This window comes from Saccopteryx bilineata, chromosome 2 (genome assembly GCF_036850765.1).
Source record: "Saccopteryx bilineata isolate mSacBil1 chromosome 2, mSacBil1_pri_phased_curated, whole genome shotgun sequence".
Taxonomy (NCBI): Eukaryota; Metazoa; Chordata; class Mammalia; order Chiroptera; family Emballonuridae; genus Saccopteryx; species Saccopteryx bilineata.
In genome coordinates this window covers 350,708,666-350,725,048 of record NC_089491.1, presented here as the reverse complement: position 1 = coordinate 350,725,048, position 16,383 = coordinate 350,708,666, and the positions used below count along the sequence as shown (strand labels likewise).

At 41.5% G+C, this 16,383-nt stretch overlaps 2 protein-coding genes across 2 annotated transcripts in view; one reads left to right on the top strand and one right to left on the bottom strand.

The window, feature by feature from the left end:
- VMP1 (vacuole membrane protein 1) overlaps positions 1-9,969 on the bottom strand; it is a 147,994-nt gene extending 138,025 nt beyond the window's left edge. The window contains exon 1 of the mRNA XM_066262719.1: positions 9,861-9,969. The gene's annotated coding sequence lies outside the window, so the exon portion shown is untranslated. The remainder of the gene's footprint in view (positions 1-9,860) is intronic.
- Positions 9,970-10,053: 84 nt separating this feature from the next.
- Positions 10,054-16,383, top strand: PTRH2 (peptidyl-tRNA hydrolase 2). The gene is made up of 2 exons (XM_066262720.1): positions 10,054-10,226; positions 15,759-16,383. Exon 2 carries the CDS (start codon positions 15,759-15,761, stop codon positions 16,296-16,298), a length of 540 nt encoding a protein of 179 aa, XP_066118817.1. The 5' UTR covers positions 10,054-10,226; the 3' UTR covers positions 16,299-16,383.

The following is a 16,383-nucleotide window of genomic DNA, read 5'->3' as shown; positions in this document are numbered from 1 at the left end:
CATCAACCTAGAATGCTGAGGCTACTGGTTTGAAACCTCAGGCTTGCCTGTGGTGGCGCAGTGGATAAAGCGTCAACCTGGAAACGCTGAGGTTGCCGGTTCAAAACCCTGGGCTTGCCTGGTCAAGGCACATATGGGAGTTGATGCTTCCTGCTCCTCCCCCCCTTCTCTCTCTCTCTCTCTCTCCTCTCTATAATGAATAAAAAAAAAAAAAATCTCATAAAAAAAAAAAAAAAAGAAACCTCAGGCTTGCCTGGTCAAGGCACATACGAGAAGCAACTACTACAAGTTGATGCTTCTTGTTCCTCCTCCAACCCACCCTCTTTCTTTATCTCTCTCTCCACCCCTGTCCTCTCTCTAGTAAATCAAAAAATAAAATCTAAAAAAAGAAAAAAAAGAGTGAAGTGTACACTAACGGAAATGAATAATTTATAGGGAATCAACACTACAGTAGACAAAGCTGAGACTCAAATCAGTGATTTGGAAGATAAGGAAGCAAAAAACCATCCAATTAGAACAACAAAAAGAAAAAAAAATCCCCAAAAGTGAGACTAGTGTAAGGAGCCTCTTGGACGACTTCAAGCATACCAACATTCACATTACAGGGGTGCCAGAAGGAGAAGAGAGAGCAAGAAATCGAAAACCTATTTGAAAACATAGGGACAGAAAACTTCCCTAACCTGGCGAAGGAAACAGACATACAAGTTCAGGAAGCACAAAGTCCCACACAAAATAAACCAAAGAGGCCCATAACCAAACAAATCATAATTAAAATGCAAAAGGTTAAAGACAAAGAGAGAATCTTTTCTTTCTTTTTTTTTTTTTTTTGGTGGCAGAGACAGAGAGAGTCAGAGAGAGGGACAGATAGGGACAGACAGACAGGAAGGGAGAGAGATGAGAAACATCAATTCTTCACTGTGGCTCCTTAGTTGTTCATTGATTGATTTCTCATATGTGCCTTGACTGTGGGGCTACAGCAGACCGAGTGACCCCTTGCTCAAACCAGATAAGCCTGCGCTCAAGCTAGTGACCTCGGGGTCTTGAACCTGTGTCCTCCACATCCCAGTCTGATGCTCTATCCACTGCACCACCGCCTGGTCAGGCGACAAAGAGAGAATCTTAAAAGCAACAAGATAAAAGCACACAGTTACCTACAAGGGAGCTCCCATAAGACTGTCAGCTCAGTTCTCAAAAGAAACTTTGCAGGCCATATGGGAGTGGCAAGAAATATTCAAAGTGATAAAAATCAGCCCTGGCCGGTTGGCTCAGTGGTAGAGCGTCGGCCTGGCATGCGGGGGACTCGGGTTCGATTCCCGGCCAGGGCACATAGGAGAAGCGCCCATTTGCTTCTCCACCCCCACCCCCTCCTTCCTCTCTGTCTCTCTCTTACCCTCCCGCAGCCAAGGCTCCATTGGAGCAAAGATGGCCTGGGCGCTGGGGATGGCTCCTTGGCCTCTGCCCCAGGCGCTAGAGTGGCTCTGGTCTCGGCAGAGGACAGAGCGATGCCCCGGGGGGGGGGGGGCAGAGCATCGCCCCCTGGTGGGCGTGCCGGGTGGATCCCGGTCAGGCACATGCAGGAGTCTGTTTGACTGTCTCTCCCCATTTCCAGCTTCAGAAATTAAAAAAAAAATAAATAAATAAATAAAAAACCTAGAATGAAGATTACTGTACTCAGCAAAGCTATCATTTAGAAACAAAGGACAGGTAAAGAGCTTCCCACACAAGCAAAAGCTAAAGGAGTTCATCACCAAACCAATCTTTTTTATTTTATTTTATTTATTCATTTTAGAGAGGAGAGAGAGAGGGAGAGAGAGAGGAGAGAGAGACGGGGGGAGGAGCTGGAAGCATCAACTCCCATATGTGCCTTGACCAGGCAAGCCCAGGGTTTCGAACCGGCGACCTCAGCATTTCCAGGTCGACGCTTTATCCACTGCGCCACCACAGGTCAGGCCAAAACCAATCTTATATGAAATGTTAAAGGGTCTTCTTTAAGAAGAAGAAGAAAAAAGATAAAATATAAACAATAAAATGGCAATAAACACATATTTAAAAACAACTGAATCTAAAAAACAAAATAAACAAGAAGAACAGAAACAGACTCACAGATACAGAAAACATTTTGACGGTTGACAAATGAGGGGGTTTGGGGGGACGAGTGAAAAAGGCGAAGGGATTAAGAATTACAAATGGAGCCTGACCTGTGGTGGCGCAGTGGATAAAGTGTCAACCTGGAAACACTAAGGTTGCCGGTCCCCTCTCTATAATGAATAAATAAAAATCTTAAAACACACACACACACACACACACACACAAAGAATTACGAATGGTTGTTACAGAATAGTCACTGGGATATAAAGTATAGCACAGGGAATACAGTCAATATTCTCACAACTATGTATGGTGTCAGATGGATGCAAGATTAACAAGATGATCACTTAATAAGTTGTGTAATATCTGTCACTGGGGTGTACACTGCAACTAATAGAATAATGTATGTCAACTGTTGTTGAAAACAAAATAATATATATTATATATTGTATATAATAGCAAGAATATATATTATAGTAAGAAATAATATATAATATGTAATAATAAATATAATACTAAGAAATAATGAAGACGTGGTGTATAGGTATGGAGATAGAGAAACTGACCAAGAAGCAGAGAAGAGGGCCCCCCAAAAGATTCACGTATACTTGGAACTCTATATGACAGAGATGACAAGATAGATCAGTGGGGAAAGGAGAGTCTATTCAAATTGGTTATCCACATAAGAACATGTCCCTACTTTGAACCATGCACAAAATTCAATTCCAAAAGGATGAAAGATTTACAAATGAAAAAGCAAAAATTTTAAAAGAAACCATAAATATCTTTTTGCCTTGGGTAATGAAAGTTTTTTTTAAGACATACAAAAGAGCTTGCTATATAGGGAAAAACTGATAAATTGGACATCAAAATTAAAACAAATTCATCATAAGCTATCTAAAGTGAAAAGATAAACAAGAGAAATACATAACTGAAAATGACTAGTAGGCAGATTATATAGAGAATTTAAAATATTAAGAAAAAAATAACCCCACAAAGCCAAAATGGGCAAAAGACACGAAGAGGAATTTCAAAGCAGATGAAATATACCACAGCTTGGCTCTTTAGCTAGGCAAGTCTCATCTGGAATGTCCTGTCTTTGCTCCACATGGTCCCCTCTGCCTCAGTAGGTTAACATGACCTTATTTTCACATGGGCCGAGGGTTTCAAAGAGCAGTAAGAAAAGACAGGTCCCAATGTGCAAATGCTCTTCAAGCGTGTGGAACAGAGCTGACTTCAGCAGAACGTACCCCCCCATCTTGACAACACCCCCATGTACACAGGAACTCTGTGCTGTGCCTCTGGAACCAGAAGCCCATGGTTATTTGCTCCATAACCAGCTCTAGTGCCAGAACCTCTCAGGACCTCGTGGTTACCCTTCCCTTAGACTAAACACATATTCCTTTCCTCGCATGCAGACTCAGTGCTTTTCGACATAAAACAAGCTGGGGGGGGGGGGATTGAAGGCATGGAGGATAGCCGTGTCATCTTGCCATCACCCAAGACACCACTGGTATGTATGTTCCCTTAACCCTTTGAGTAGTAAGAATTTTCATGTATGTCCTCACTCAACGGGTTAACAAAAAAATTCACTACTAAAAGAGTTAATAAACTTAATGTAATAATGGAGTCATCAGCCTCTTTCTCCCCTCTCTCTGACCAAGAAACTTCACGTAGTGAAGCCTCTAGATTTGTATTCCTAATAGCACCGCTTGGATGAGTCCTAAGATCTCAAATTTAATACATCCTTTTATACCCACCTTCATTCCTCTTCTGGTAACAAATCTGGTCCTCCCCAAACTCTCCCTCTCCCTGTACTTGGCACAACCATCCACCCAGTTACTAAATCCAGAAGCACAGTCATCCATGACTCTTCTTATTTTCTTACCCCTTACATCTAATCCAGAACCCAGTTCTATTCCAAATATATTTAGTATCCTCCCACTCACTGCTCTCCACTTTTTGCCACCTCTGTAGATCACCACTCTCTCTGGGACTATTGGACTCCTAACTTCTCTTTCCATTTCAGTCTAGCTCCCTTCAATCCATTCTTCACATACAAGCAACAGAGAACTTCATACAAGTCAAATTACTCCCTACTTGAAACTGTAGAATGACTTCCTATTACACTCATATCATATCCAAACTTAATTCCATGGCTTGCAAAGTGCTACATAACCTGGACCATGCATATGTTCCCTACTTCACCTCAGATTGCTACATTGCAGGTGTACTAGTCTAGAGTCCCAAACAGGCAGATATCCACTCTCTCAGAGGACCCTTTAGTGTTTTCTTTATAACATTTGTTACATCTTGTTTATTCTTTCATTTCGGTATTTGTTTTTCTCTATCAGGCTCCTGACTAAAATATGTTTGTCTTTGTTTCCCACAGAACCTCAGACAGAAGGTATCTGTTTAATGGATGAATGAGCAAAATTATCTTCCCATGCAAACAAAAGTGCTAGAAGACATCCCTAAATATTAACTCCCCAAATTTCAATTCTCAAATTTTATGTTATGGCTTACACAGATAATGCTGTGGGGAAAGGGAAAAACTCTAGTTCTTTTGGCTGGTTGAATAATCAAATCAATATGAGACAGAATGACTGAGGAAACCAAATTTAATTTCATGCACACAAGAAGCCCCTATACATCAGAGTCAGAGTCTGCCTAGCTGAGAAGTTCAGAAACCGAAAGGGAAATGAGGTATATGACATTCTGAGTTTAGGATGAGGTAAGGCACCCTGGGGCCTGAGTGTCACTGCAAGACAATCAGAATAGATATTCAGTAATTAGGAGTTTGCCCTGACATATAGATAGGTCAAAAGAGGTTATTAATGATAATTTCCTATTATTGGCAAGGCCTCTAATTCAAATTCTAGGTAAAGGGGTAGGGTATATGGCAGAATCTATTCATTTAACCCTAACAGTAAACGTACTGACTACAAAGTCAGGGAGGAAACTGAGACAGCAAGAGGCTAAGTAACTAGCCCAAGGGTTACACAGTAGTGGAGCTGGAATTTGAACCAAGGCAATTTAGCTTCACAGCCTTGACTCTTATCACTACCTACTCAGTACTTTCAGAAAAAAATTTCAAGACCAAGGTTATTATTATTAATGAACCTCAAGAACAAAACATCACATCACAAAGAATAATTACTAAAAAAATATGCGTTTCTGGAATACCACTGCCAAATCCTATAGCAATTATAGTTACACTGGCTGGGATAGGGTTGCTCAATAGGTTGCACTTGTTTAATATAAAAATGACTTTTTTCTTTAGATGAGAGGAGGGGAGATAGTAAGGCAGACTCCCGCATGCACCCCAACAGAGATCCATCAGGCAACCCGTCTGGGGCTGATGTTCGAGTACCAAGCTATTTTAGCACCTGAGGCTGATGCATTTGGGCCAACCAAGCTATCCTCAGCGCCCAGGGCCATGCTCCTTGAGCCACTGGCTGTGAGAGGGGAAGAGAGAGAGAAGAGGGAGAGATAGGGGGAAAGAAGCAGATGCTTGCTTCTCCTGTGTGCCCTGACTGCGAATCGAACCCTTTATATCCATACACCAGGTTATGCTCTATCCACTGCGCCACCCACCAGGGCCTAAAAATGCTTTAAGTATCATCTTTTACCTGAAACAGTAAAGTATCACCTGTTCATATTTCCAAAACCTTCAAGAAGCATATTTTTTAAAGACTTTTTTTATTTGTTCATTTTAGAGAGGAGAGAAGGAGAAGAGAGAGGGGAGGGGAGGAGAGGGGAGGGAAGGGGAGGGGAGGGGAGGGGAGGGGAGGGGAGGGGAGGGGAGGGGAGGAGCAGGAAGCATCAACTCCCATATATGTCTTGACCAGGCAATCCCAGGGTTTTGAACCGGTGACCTCAGTATTCAAGGTCTACACTTTATCCACTGCGCCACCACAGATCAGGCACAAGAAGCATATTTTTTAAAAAACTTTTTTTTTAATTTACTCATTTTAAAGAGGAGAGAAAGAGAGAGAAAGAGAGAGAAGGAGGGAGGAGAAGGAAGTATCAACTCCCACATGTGCCTTGACCGGGCAAGCCCAGGGTTTTGAACCAGCAACCTCAGCATTCCAGGTTGACACTTTATCCACTGCGCCACCACAGGTCAGGCCAAGAAGCATATTTTTAAATGAGCTTTGCGTAAGGGTTTACATAATACATAATCAGTTCAGCAAACTCTATATAAACTTGCTTTCCCAGACAAAATGAATTTCTTGAAGCAATAAACTCCTTAAAAGTTTACTAGCCCCTCCCTGGCCAGTTGGCTCAGTGGCAGAGCATTGGCCCGGCGTGTGGATGTTCCCAGTATGATTCCCGGTCAGGGCACACAGGAGAAGCGCCCATCTGCTTCTCCACCCCTCCCCCTCTCGCTTATCTCTCCCCCCCCTCCTGCAGCCACGACTAGATTAGAGCAAGTTGGCCCTGGGTGCTGAGTGGCTCCATGGCCTCCATCTCAGGTGCAAAAAATGGCTCTGCTTGCAATGGAGCAAGGGCCCCAGATGGGAAGAGCATCACCCCGTAGCAGGCTTGTCAGGTGGATCCCAGTATGGGTGCATGCAAGAGTCTGTCTCTGCTTCCCCTCCTCTCACTAAAAACAAAATTAAAAAAAATAAAAAGTTCACCCCCAAAATATTTGCAAGTCTTTGTGAAAACAGAATATTAACTAACACTACTACAACAAGTTATCGTTTCAATTTATCCAGTTTATTTCTGAGGTTAGTCAGGATTCTCTAATCTGGAGTTTGCTTCCATACCCGAGAGAGAGCAACAAAGAGCATGTGGGTAAAACAGCAGTGATAATAAGTACCTGGCACTACAATCTCAAAGAAAGGGGAGAGACTAACAGGTTTTGTGAAATCAATGGAAGCAAAAAGAGATCCCAACAAGACAAAGAATTAACTCTTCTAACAGTCGCAATTTACTTGGAAAGAAATAATTATAGAAATGACCCCACAGGTTAAGATATCATTATTATAACAGAAGATGAAATTAAAAACAGCTTGGAGAAAAGTTTTTAGCGGGAGCAAAGAAACTAATACTTATTAGCAACAACATTCACTCAGCGAGACATGTGTTACAAAGATCCTCTGTTTTTTCCATTTACCAGAAAGAAGACACCTCGATACCTGATAGTAACCAAGTGTGAACTCAGAATAACTGTTTTGAAGAATAGAACTAATTTTCTTTCCTTATAACATTCCACTGCAAATCTTGCCAAGCACAAGCGTTTTTGTTCTTATAGAATGTACAATACTCAATCAGCTAAAATGGGGGAGTGGGGATGTATACACACATATAGATCTCTTTAATACATAAGAGAAATCATTTTCATGCAAACCAGGAAATATTTCCAAACCATATAAAGATGCCTGGAGACAACTTAGCAGAATACAAAGAAACACTTGGGATCTCATTTCCAGTTCAGGTTCTGGAACTACCTAAGCCATATGACCTCAGGCAAGCCAATTATTGATTATTTCTGGGCCTCAATTTTCTCCTGTTAAATGAGAAGACTCTAACTATATGTGTACAGAGGTTGCTCTACTTCTAAAAACTGTATTCAGTCAGTTTCAGTGAAATGAGATCAAGTTTCTTACTTAATATAAGTAAGGCTACTTCTAACCTTTAACTACAGTATATGTAAACGCCAAAGACTTCAGCTTCCTTTGCACTCGTAAATTACATTATGACCACAAAAGATCAAACTTCAACTCTCAAATGCAAAGCTATATTAGTCAAGATAACTAACTCAATGGATTACAGTATCAAACCACTCCTGGCTAGTTTTTATTGTGTTCAAAAGTAGGACAAAGGTGATTTTAGAGATTACGATAATATTTTCAGATAAACAGTATACTTACTATAAAACATCAGATTTTGAAGTGATGCAAAGCAACAGTATTCTGTACTGATATATGTCCATATTTCAGGGTAAGATGAAATGTCACCATGTTTTCATTAATATAGTGATTTCACATTTACTATCTCAGTCACTGTGACAACCCTATGCAATAAAGTGAGCGTATTTTTATCAATACAATCCAGACCAGCTCAGAGAGTCAGGTAACCTGTCAATCTTCATTTAACAAATGTTGGAGCTCAGATTCTGATGTAAAGTTTGATGCTCTTTTGTAATCCTAAAAAGCAGTTATTCAAGCCAAAGGCAGGAAGAAGGTGAAAAGTGAGAAAATTTGGATAATCAGTTCCTGGAAAACTGAACTGAACAAAAAGAATATAAGATCAAGTTTTCCAGTTATAAAATCAGTAAGCAAATTTACCAGATATTAAAGCTAATGATAACCTCTAATTTATATAATTCCACATCTCAAAAATCTTGTCACCGCCTTTCAGACATGTGTAAAAATTTTTTCTAAATAAATAAAAGGAATAGTATAGAAATTAAACAACCAATTGATTAAACTACCTATAGGTAAACTGCCAAAAGGCATTTATCGGAGTATTTCAGAAACTTGGTTATTCTGGAATGTGAGTCACAGAAATTAAAGTGTATTAGTCAAATAGGATATACTCCTTAGAGAAAAATAAAATGCTTCAGTGTTCTTAAATAATATAGGCAAACAAGTAAAATATGTAAGATTTCTATTGTAGAGTCATTTCACACATACACAAATTGCCACATTTGTCTGGATAACAGCACCCCATTTTCAAGTCAATAAAAATGACCTAGAATGCATAAAATGTTGTCTAGTAAATAATAGTGTCTTACTATCATTTACGCTAAGAATACAGAACTAAAATCAGAACTAATAATACAATTAACAGGTAGCAGTCAGATCATTAAAGTCTCTATTATTACAATGCTAGAAATACGTGTACAAGCTTCTCCAAAAGATCAGTGCAATCTGTCTACAAAATTTGAGATGCTCTAAAGGAGAAATGAAAGACATTAAAGTTAGGAAAAGGACCTATTTTACTAAGATAGGTATAAACAATGCCAGAGACTACATATATATTATGAGAATTTCCAATGAATCTGCAGGAAAAGAAAAGATAATAGTGTAAAATCTACTGGAGATCACAAGTTATCTTAGCAGTGTGATACGGGACCACATTTGACTTCTTGGAATTTTAGAGATTAAGCCAACCTTCATGTTTTATGGCAAATACCTCCACTGTAATGAAATACAGGGGCCGGAGGGGTTAGGGATTTGGAAAAGTAGAGAACCCTATTCTTCATGAAAGTAGCTGTAGATATGTGAAGGTCCTCTGCTATAGATCTACGGAGCGGAGGCCCCATTCCTTTTGCCACCAACGCTTTAGATGGCATTTATTTACACGTTAGAATTTTGTTTAGAAGCGGATGCATTTAGCTTCATGCGCTGGTGGCTGGGGAGGGCAAGAACCCAAACTGACAGATCCCGAGAAACAGCTTGGTCATCAGCTGGGAAGATCTCCATTTACTCTAAGTCTTAGATACCCTGGAAGGAAGAGGGACAGGTACTCTATTGAAGCTTAGAACAGATTCCGAATCAGTGACACTCAGAGCAAAGGGTCGGGACTCTAGTGTATGGGTCCAATGTATCGGTGGCCAACCACGGAGCGGTGTCCCAAATAACCTGGCCACCGCCAGACTGAGATATTCAGTCAGCAGCACCCGAAACACTGCTTGAAGTCGGAACCACGGTGCCCCAGATCTACTTGTGTTAAGTGGAAGAGCTCCGTAAGAAGCCAAGCTCTGAGGACAACAGTCTTATGGTTCCGGCCCCAATTCCCCGCGCTCTATTACCTACCCGCTCTGACCCCGGCTTCTCTGGATCTCAGGATCCTGGAAGCAGCACCTGATCGACTCACACCCGCCCCAGAGCTCCGGCCAACCGGAACTCTTACGTCACTTCCGGTCCGTGTTCCCCCGGGAGAGCGCCTCCTAAAGAGAAACGTTCCCACCTCCTTTCGGCAACTTCGGCTGACGGTCGCCGGATTTCGGTTTGGGACCTGTGGGCGGGGCGAGAGGAAGAATGACTGTTCTCTTCGCGGTCCTTGATCCGGAACTTGTTGTCAAAGACCCACGGAAAAGATAGTTCGCGCGGTAGAAGCGCGATCCCTTCCCAGAAGTGAGGAATCTGAAGACGCGTGTGAGGCAAGGAGAGTTGCTCTAGGTAGGTCGGCCTCTCCCAGGGCGATGGAGAGGGATGTTGTTCTCCATCCTCTCTCCAGCTGGAATGTTTCTTCCCATCTCTTCCCTAACCAATCCTTCACTCATCCCCGCTCCCAATTTACGAATTCATGTTCGTATATTGTCTTCCGCCCGGTGGCCGCTGGAGCTACTGTTCCTGTTCTACTAGTCATCCTTTGGACTAAGGGACTAGGATGCTGGGGAGGGGGGAGGACCCAGAATTGTCAGTTCTCAGACAAAGGCTCGATTCGGACAGCATCAATGTGCTAGCTCCGTATGGGAAAAAATATTGAGCAGGCCTCACAATCTGCTGGGTATTTATTAACTATCCCCAGCATATCAAATTGTTGGGTCCTACGAGGCAAAAAAAAAAAAAGTTTCTAAGAATATGATCGAAAATATGGGTCCCAGACATAATTCCTAGGGAAATATTTGAATACTATACCGCAGGCACTGGACTAGACGCTGAGACTATGACCCACAGTAGTCTCTGCTACAGCACTCTGAAAAATAAGTAAGACTTGGGGGTGGTAAAGATTTCCGAGGCGGACATTTATATGAACCATGCCTTCACGGATAAAGAGGATGTTTTTGTGTTTGTGTGCTTAAGTGGAGAAAAATGAAAAGAAATTGCAGAGAAAGATTACTGCTTGAAAGGACCTTGTAATTGGGGTTGGCTGGATAGTACTGTATAGTATTTAGCAGGAGTAGTAGGTTAGAAGGATGAAGTAGGTGGTAACCAAATTGTGTAGTGCTGTAAATCTGTGTAAAGGGATTTATGTTTTAGTCTTTAGGCGTTTGCCCAGTGATTTCTGAGCAGGGAAATCACAGAATCAAGTTTGTGTTTTAGAAGTGGAATTATGGTGGATGGACTATGGTACAAGTGAAACAAATTGGAAAGATTAGAGGTACTGACTTGAATTTTGGAGGCTTTTGGCCAAGAGATAATTAGGGCACTGCTAGTAGAGATAAGAAGATGGTTTAAAACAGATAAATTCATCAAGTTTTGGTGACTGGGTGGTAGAAGAGGAGCAGTCCAGGGTTACTCAGAAATCAAGAATACAGAAAAAGGAAGTTTGAGGGAAGGGAAGATACTGAATTTAGTTTAGGATCCGTTTCGAGTACTTCATAGACAGCCAAGTGGTGAAATCGCGCAGAAGCTGGAAATTCAAGTATGGAGCCCGAGAGAGGCGTTCTGAGTCCTCGGCATGTGATGATTTGGGAATAAGTGAGTGTTCATCTAGCAAACTATTTGTCTACTTCTACTAGAATGTTGGTTACATGAAGAGAGGGACTTTGTTTTGTTCAGTGCTCTACCTCTAGAGTCCAGAACAGTGCACAGTAGGCCCTCAATAAATATTGACTGAATGGAAAAATAGTATATAAACCAGCATATCCAATAGAACATACTATGGTCATTGAAATGGTCTATATTTTTTGTCTGATAGAGTAGCCAATAGCCACTTTTAAGTTGTTAAGCTATTGAGTACTTGAAATCTGGCTAAGTGCAACTGAAGAACTGAATTTTTATTTAGTTTTAATTAATTTAAATAACTACATATGACTAATGGCTACTATCTTGGACAGTTTGTAAGTATAGATTGAAAAGAGAGACAAATGTGTAAACTTGGATAATCGGAACATAATGTGGATTTTCAAAAAGCGGAGTATACCTGTATCTTCTTTTAGTTTTGCTGGACATCTCTAACCAGAATATCTTTTGGCCAAATCAAATGTAGTATCTTTAAAACTTATTTCAGTATCTTTTACTTTCAAACCTGATAATTCTCTTGATCAGTAAATAGTACCTCCAGTATCAATTTTTTTGAAATCTTGGTGTCATTTTTAAACATCTCCGTTTCTTTTATCACCAGACTTCCAGTGAGTCACCAAATCATATAGGCATGCTTTTGTCACTTCTTTTCTTTCCCATTCCCACTACTCAAGTCTAAGTGACTATCAAACTGGGAGAGGCAAAATAGAGTAGTGTTAAGAACATGAGTTCTGGAATCCCGACTATCACCTAACTAGCTGTGCTGCGTATATTCTCTGTACCTCGATTTCCACATCTGAAAAATGGGGATTATACCTTACAGGACTGTGAGGAACATTAAAGGCGACAATTCGTGAAGCTTGTTTAGCCAATGCCTAAAATGTAGCTAAATACTTAGCAATTATTAACTATTACTATTATTACATTATAGCAGCCTCCTAATTGATCCCATTATCTACTGTTGCCAACTTCTAATTCTTGACACTGAAGCGCCAGGTGCTCTTTTAGAAAACAAAAAATATTTCCCTGCAGCAGCTGCCCATTGTCAGGGTAAATTCCAAACTGATGTGGTTTACAAGGCCTTCTGTGGTCTGGATCCTGCCTTTCTTTCTTGCTTTATTCCCCGCCACTCTTCCCCTACATCATTCAGCTATCTGATTGTTTTCAGGTCATTTGACATATGCCATTTTTCTCCTCTAGCTTCCCTGCTTTGTGTGTTGTTTCTACCTGAAATGATCTTTCCTCCTTCTGTCTTCCTACTCATCGTTTGTTAAATACCATTTTCTCAAGAAGGCCTTCTCTGATCTCAACTGAACTAAAGCCCTTTATGTACTTCCCTAACATCTTTCATAACACTGACCCACCCTTGTAATTATCTGTCTCCACCACATATCGATGAAAAACTGGCAGTGACCTGTGTTGTTCATCACTGTTGTCTCAGCCAAACAAGAAGCCACCAAACATTTGTTTTTGAACTTAATTTCTCTTGGCCTCAGTTTCCTCATTGTCTTCAGTACAGAAATAATGCTAACTTCTCATTGTTATATTTCTCAAATGACACAATACATTCAGGGTATTATTATTGAAACAGTATCCTTGTGCTATGAAATCAGTATCATTTGAGCTATAAAACCATGAAGTTTCATTAAGATAAAATGAAGGCAATTCAAAAGTGGGTAAAGACCACCTCCAAACCACTACTAGAATGTAAGCTCCATGAGAGAAGGAATTTTTCTATGTTGTGCACTCCTGTGCCTCCTCAACCTCAGAGCGGGACTAGTCAATGTTTGTAGATGAAAGGAGGTAATAAATCATAGAATTAACAGAATAGAGAAGGCAGTTGAGCTCAGTGACACATTTCTGACTATCATAGATACCTATTCCTGTGGCTATACTCTGGACCAAGGGTCCCCAAACTTTTTACACAGGGGGCCAGTTCACTGTCCTTCACACTGTTGGAGGGCCAGCCTATAAAAAAACTATAAACAAATCCCTATGCACACTGCACATATCTTATTTTTTTTGGTATTTTTCTGAAGCTGGAAACGGGGAGAGACAGTCAGACTCCCGCATGCGCCCGACCGGGATCCACCCGGCACGCCCACCAGGGGCTACGCTCTGCCCACCAGGGGGCGATGCTCTGCCCCTCCGGGGCGTTGCTCTGCTGCTACCAGACCAGAGCCACTCTAGCGCCTGGGGCAGAGGCCAAGGAGCCATCCCCAGCACCGGGGCCATCTTTGCTCCAATGGAGCCTTGGCTGCGGGAGGGGAAGAGAGAGACAGAGAGGAAGGAGGGGGGGGGTGGAGAAGCAGATGGGCGCTTCTCCTATGTGCCCTGGCCGGGAATCGAACCCGGGTCCCCTGCATGCCAGGCCGACGCTCTACTGCTGAGCCAACCGGCCAGGGTGCACATATCTTATTTTAAAGTAAAAAAAAACAAAAACAAAAAACGAGAACAAATACAATATTTAAAATAAAGAACAAGGAAATTTATATCAACAAACTGACCCGTATTTCAATGGGGACTATGCTCCTCACACTGACCACCAGTGAAAGAGGTGCCCCTTCTGGAAGTGCGGCGGGGCCGGATAAATGGCCTCAGGGGGGCGCATGCAGCCTGCTGGCCCGTAGTTTGGGGACCCCTGCTCTGGACCATGTCACTATACAATCCAAAATCAAAACCCTGTAAACACAGCCACCTGCCTTTCCCGCTTACCTGACGTGAATGTTCTTCCCAGTCATAAATGATTCCGTCTTTAAATCGTTTTCCAAGAATATGGACTTCAGGGTCTGTCGTCTCATTCTTGCCCTCACCCTCAATTCCCTCACACCACTGCACCTTGGTGCTGACTCTTAGCAAAAGTCAAACCTAGATTAAACTACCCTTTGTAAAAGGAAGGGGAGGATGAAGAATGTGGGTGCAGCAGAGTACCTATATTTGGAGGCAGTGATTAGGTGGTTTTGGTTTTTTGGCTTTTATTTGCTCTGCAAAGTCATCTCTTCTGTATTGGTACCTATATTCAGGCTGCTAAAGGAGTACAGAGGTTTCTTTGTGTGGCAATGAAAATGTCCTGGAATTAGATGTCTGTGATGGTTGTTGCAGAATCATGTGGATATATTAAAAACCACTGACCTGTACATGTTTTGAAGTGTGAATTTTATGGTATGTGAATTATATCTCATAAAGTTTAACACCCATGAGAATAAAAAGGAAACTTATGATAAAATAGGCATTTCCAGGACTTGTGCCGTAGAATTGTTATGAATACAGTAGCCTAAAATGTAGACTGTTACGTTTTATTGGTGACTCAAATACCATGAACAGCTTTGTTGGGGTAACAAGAATTTCTAAAATAATAAAGGATAAATGATGAAGTGTGTTCTATAAAATACACTTCTGGTAAACCCAGTGTATATTAAAACTGCAAAAAAGTACATTGTTTCATATGTAAAGTGACATTGGGTTCTAGTCTCACATATTAATAGTTTTGCACCTGTAATGTCCAGTGGGACACATCTTCACTTGTAAGACTTTTTAAAAAGACTTTATTCATTTTAGAGAGAGAAAAAAAACCATGCAAGAGGAAGAGAGAAGGGGGGAGGAGCAGGAAGCTTCAACTCCCATATGTGCCTTGACTGGGCAAGCCCAGGGTTTTGAACCGGCAACCTCAGAGTTCCAGGTTGACGCTTTATCTACTGTGCCACCACAGGTCAGGCTTCACTTATAAGATTTTTCATTCTATGCTCAGGTCTAGTAAATGTCAGGAAGGCACCTCACTCCAGGCCCATTTTTTAGACAACCAGAAATTTCTCTGAGGGGCTGGTACCATCCCCATTGAGAAGTACATTATGTAGACACAAGTATGAGCTATATTCCAGAAAAAGAGGTGGGGGAGTCATTCTCTGTTTCTTTAGATTCTTTGAGCATCTTGATAAACAGAACATTTCCTTTGTCCACAAGAGTTAGAAAAGACGGAGGAAGAGGGCTTTGTTGCATCCAAGAACAAAAGAGATACCCATCACCTTGGGATTCAAAATGATTTAACTGCTTCACCTGTATTCTTGAGTTTTTTCTACTACACAGAAAAGGTGGTACATGCATAAGATCCAAAATCGATTTTACCATTTTTCTGGATAATGTCACAGTTTTAAAAATTGTTGCTTATATACTATCAAGGTGTTTTATCTGATAAGCCTGTAACTTTTCACTGGTACAGTGATAACCTTTTTCCTTTCCTTTAAGATGCTCTCCAAATCCTTGGTAATGGAGTATTTGGCTCATCCTGGCGCACTCAGCTTGGCTGCCGGAGTAGCCTGTGGCATGTGCCTTGGCTGGGGCCTTCGTGTTCGCTTCGGGACAATCCCCAAACGCTCAGTGAATGACACAGACACAGAGTCCGGAACTGAAACAAGCATCTTAGGAGAGAGTGGGGAATACAAAATGATTCTTGTGGTTCGAAATGACTTAAAGATGGGCAAAGGGAAAGTGGCTGCCCAGTGTTCTCATGCTGCTGTTTCTGCCTACAAGCAAATTCAAAGGAGAAACCCTGAACTGCTCAAAGAGTGGGAATACTGTGGCCAGCCCAAAGTAGTGGTCAAAGCCCCTGATGAAGAGACTCTGATTGCATTATGGACCCACGCGAAGATGCTGGGGCTGACTGTAAGTCTAATCCAAGATGCTGGACGTACTCAGATTGCACCAGGCTCTCAAACTGTCCTAGGAATTGGGCCAGGACCAGCAGAGCTAATTGACAAAGTCACTGGTCACCTAAAACTTTACTAGGTCGAATTATGTATGATTGTCTTCACTACCACAAGTGTTTGAAACTATCAAATTCTAACAATAAAAGATGAATTTCTTCCCCCAA

Bases quoted from the DNA above. Each gene is read 5' to 3' on its own strand.
- PTRH2 (XM_066262720.1), top strand. From the start codon at position 15,759: ATGCTCTCCAAATCCTTGGTAATGGAGTATTTGGCTCATCCTGGCGCA.